This window comes from Helobdella robusta (genome assembly GCF_000326865.2).
Source record: "Helobdella robusta unplaced genomic scaffold HELROscaffold_83, whole genome shotgun sequence".
NCBI lineage: Eukaryota > Metazoa > Annelida > Clitellata > Rhynchobdellida > Glossiphoniidae > Helobdella > Helobdella robusta.
In genome coordinates this window covers 31,297-35,851 of record NW_008705481.1, presented here as the reverse complement: position 1 = coordinate 35,851, position 4,555 = coordinate 31,297, and the positions used below count along the sequence as shown (strand labels likewise).

The 4,555-nt window shown below is 33.6% G+C and overlaps 1 protein-coding gene across 1 annotated transcript; it reads left to right on the top strand.

The window, feature by feature from the left end:
- Positions 1-2,056: 2,056 nt before the first annotated feature.
- HELRODRAFT_144257 (hypothetical protein) lies at positions 2,057-2,299 on the top strand (the record flags this gene model as incomplete). Its single annotated transcript, XM_009032544.1, has 1 exon — positions 2,057-2,299. A coding segment is annotated over one exon (243 nt), but the record flags the coding sequence as incomplete, so codon positions are not given.
- Between the last annotated feature and the right edge of the window lie 2,256 nt (positions 2,300-4,555).

Sequence of the window (4,555 nt, the reverse complement as noted above, 5' to 3'; positions counted from 1 at the left end):
AATTGCGTATAGAAATTAGAAGTTAAAATCCTCATACATTAAATTATTTTGAAAATTAATCTCAGCTTGTTATAATAACTTTTTGTGTTTTTGACAAACTATTTTAATTATTATTAAAAATTTTTTATTTATTTTAATGAAATTTTTATTCATTCGCTACGGGTCTCACAGTTATCATGTAAGATAAATCAACTGACCTGCTATTTTGGTACCTGTGTTATAATAATATCCATAATAATAATTATTATTATTAATCATGAATATTATTATTAATTGTTGTTATTATTATTGTTGATGTTATAACATATATATAAATTCTAAAGCCACGTTTCATTAAATTAAAAAAATCATCTTGAAAGAATTGAGTGTCGGTTGAAAATCCGACTGATCGATCACAGAGCTTCCGTTTAAAAAGAACTATAATTAAAATCAGGAGCTGCAGTGCCGTTAAAATTTAAAAAAAAATTAAAATCGAAAAAAAAAACAAACCGTTAACTTTGATGTAAGTCCAACTGGATGACGCGGAATGACTGCCATTCGTATAAGTAACGGTACATGTGATTGAATTTGCCACCGGTATTGAACCACATTTGATTCTTGTCAACGCTCGCTATAGCCACCACCTCTTCTTCAGTCTCATCAATTGCGATTTTGAAGCGCCATTTTTCAACAGAGAGAGTCGAATTGGATGTACAAAGTACCGGCACTCCGACCGATATTACCGACGGCATTTCGATTTGCACATCATCCGAATATGGAGGAACTGGTACGTCAACAGAGAGAGTCGAATTGGATGTAAAAGTGTCGGCACTCCGACCGATATTACCGACGGCATTTTGGTTTGCACATCATCCGTATATGGATGAACTGGTAGAGAACGACCGGATTCACCGGGACTTGTTTTTTCGGTTTTGGGAATTTCATAAATTTCTGAGTATTATTACAGTTAGTTTTTTTTTTAATTTTATTACATTAAATTTTTTATTTGGTTTAATTTAGATGACAAATGTTTCAGATATGGAATAATAATTATTTTGATAATTTTCAACCAGGTTCTTTATTACAAACCTTTGGAAAAGGCAAGAGCTACCAGGATACTAGCCTACACGTACATAAAAAACTTGAACATACATACAAACATACACATGCAAACTTATACATACAAAGATACATACACATATATACAAACCAACACATACACACAAACATACACATACAAAGATACATACACTTATATAAAAACCCACACATACAGACAAGCATACACATAAATACGAACCACCAGCATCAGAGGTCATCAAAATCAATATTATTAATATTATTATCAACATTTTTTACTATTGTTTTATATGCCGAATAAAATCAAGCGAAAAAAGAGTGAATAAAAGGCCAAGGCTAACATTGCACGTACATACATGGAAAGAAAGTCGTTAAACTAACTCAACATTCCCAGGGGTATTCTTTTGATTTCAAATTCAGTTTTGGAATTTTCTTGTGCACCAATCAACACTAAAGTATAATTACAGAATTTTTCCGGAAGGAAGGCAAACACCTGGCCTTGCATTCGCTTTCCCAGGACGAAATTTATGAATGATTTTACAACGCAATATGTTAGTTGGGTTAGCAGGTGTTTCAATGACTTCGAGGACCTCTGATACTGGTGGTTGAGTAGGTAGTTATGTGGATAGGTAGGTAGGTATGCTGGTAGATAGGTAGGTAGGTAGGCAGTTAGGTAGGCAGTTAGGTAGGTAGGTAGGCAGTTAGGTAGGTAAGTAGGTAGGTAGGTAGGTAGGTAGGTAGGTAGGTAGGTAGGCAGGCAGGTAGGTAGGCAGGTAGGTAGGTAGGTAGTAAGTAGGCAGGCAGGTAGGTAGGTAGGTAGGTAGGTAGGTAAATTAGTAGAAATTTTTAACAAATGGGCAAAAACACCTTCGTCCTGTTACATTATAGTTTTGTACGTAGTCATGTAGAATATGCTGCGTCGGTCTAGTGTCCATATAGGAGAAATATAATTGATGTGATAGAGAAGGTACAAAAAAAGCAACAAAGTTATAGATGAGATATAATAGAAGTATACAGAATATTGCACGCCATGTATGGTGCGGAGATTTCACCCGATCTCGAACTGAGACAGTTTAGTAAAGCTAGATGCAATAACTACAGACTTGTCGGTCATAGTTTGAGCTGTGGCATCAGAAAGTTTAGTTTTACAGAAAGAGTAGTAAATGTATGGAACAGCCTCCCGAATGGTGTGGTTAACTTTCCGTCTCTCAACACGTTTAAAAAGACTTTGGATGGATTTTGGAAAAATTAGCCTGTGTACTACAATTATAAGGAGACAATGCTGGTACAGGGAACAGAAGTTTTTGGCAGATCTTCTGTAGACAAAAGATATCGTTACGTTACGTTAGGTAGGTGATAGATTGATAGGTAGATAGATAGATAGATAGATAGATAGATAGATAGATAGATAGATAGATAGATAGATAGATAGATAGATAGATAGATAGATAGATAGATAGATAGATAGATAGATAGATAGATAGATAGATAGATAGATAGATAGATAGATAGATAGATAGATAGATAGATAGATAGATAGATAGATAGATAGATAGATAGATAGATAGATAGATAGATAGATAGATAGATAGATAGATAGATAGATAGATAGATAGATAGATAGATAGATAGATAGATAGATAGATAGATAGATAGATAGATAGATAGATAGATAGATAGATAGATAGATAGATAGATAGATAGATAGATAGATAGATAGATAGATAGATAGATAGATAGATAAGTAGATAAGTAGATAGATAGGAAGGTAAGTAGGAAGGTAGGGTGAGATATGATTTTGTAATGACTGGTATTAGTTTTGATTTTATTTCAGTATTTTTCTATTTCACTTTACACAAAATTTTCTATTCAACTTGTCATCTTAGATTTTCAATTAGTATTGTCTTAGTTTAAAATTGGTTAGTTTTTTTGTTTCCAAAAATGGTCATTACAGTTTATTATGACTTTAATGTTGTACTTTTGCTCATTAATCAAACGAAATTTCTAAGAAACAGCATTGCATGGCATTTATTTTTTTCATCCTCCAAACCACTAACAGATACTTAGCTAATATATAAACTACTACTTAATTAATCAATTAACAATTTATTCAACCATCCAACCAACCAACCAGCCAGCCAACCAACCAGCCAGCCAGCCAACCAGCCAGCCAACCAACCAACCAACCAACCAACCAACCAGCCAGCCAACCAGCCAATTAAACAAACAATAAATATCAACTAAACCAACCCTTCACGTACTAACCGACAAAAAATACGTAAATAAATAAAGTATCAAAGGAGGGTGGCCAGAGTTGGAAAGTGGCGCACTTAACTATCAATGAATAATCGCGTTTCTGATTCCAATTTACATTGTCGATAACCTGAGCTTTACATTCACTGGAGTCTATGAGCGCCACCAATGACTCATTTTCGTAACGAAATGCGATATCTGGTGAGGCAAATGTTTATTATTATTATAATTATAATAATTATTAGTATCATTACAATTATCATTATAATTGTCATTATTTAAAATAGGTATCTCTGTTATCATTACAATCTCACTCTCCCCAAGTTGGTAAGTATAAGTAGCGGTTACCATGGAGAATAGCAGCGCTAACAACATCGTGTTTGCCATGATCTGCAAAGTTGTCTTGATGCTGCAGTTTATATTAATTACACGTGTTCTTGTCTCGGTTGCTCAATTGTTTTTATTTACTGTATGTGCGTGCGTGTGTGTGTGCGTGGTGTGTGTTTGTGGGGTGTGTGTTTGTGTGATTTCAAGTTTAAAATATTTTCAACTTAGTTACTTCCTTGTTTACAGATGCATGTGATTGAGACGTAAGCTAAGCAAAGAGGCCGAAACAGCAAAGATAAAATAAATTTCAAATAACGAGTGAATAGTTTGATACAAGGGGAGGCCTATTTACCAGCATACAACACCTTCTTATGGGTTGAAGCAGGGATATGCAAAGAACCTCAATTTTTTCAACTTTTAATTACTTTCAGTAATGTCTCCCCTTGCTCCAAACCACATAACTAGAATAATAGGACTAATCGATCAATTCGATCTATCGGTCGGGCTATTTGTCGTGCTTGGATTTGTTGGCTTACGAAATTGCATGGATTTTAACGAGCAAGCTAAATGAAATATTTACTTGATTTAATATGCTTAAAACATTGTAGTAATTCTATTTAATTTTAATAATGATTAATAAAATTATGTATTATTAAATTATTTTTGTTAATTTGAATATAAAAATTGCTTTTGGTCCGGTGAAATCCGGTGGCTTACTGAGCCGAAGGTTGGCTTAGTAGGATTGAACTATAGTCACCCTTTTTTTTACACTATTCGATCATGTTAAAAATTGGTTTGCTTATGAAATAAACGGCCTAAATAAATCAAAATTGTTATTTGAACAACTATCTTCATTATATTCAATGAATATTTTACATTCTGCTGGTGCTCATAAGGAACTGGCTGCTGAAATCAT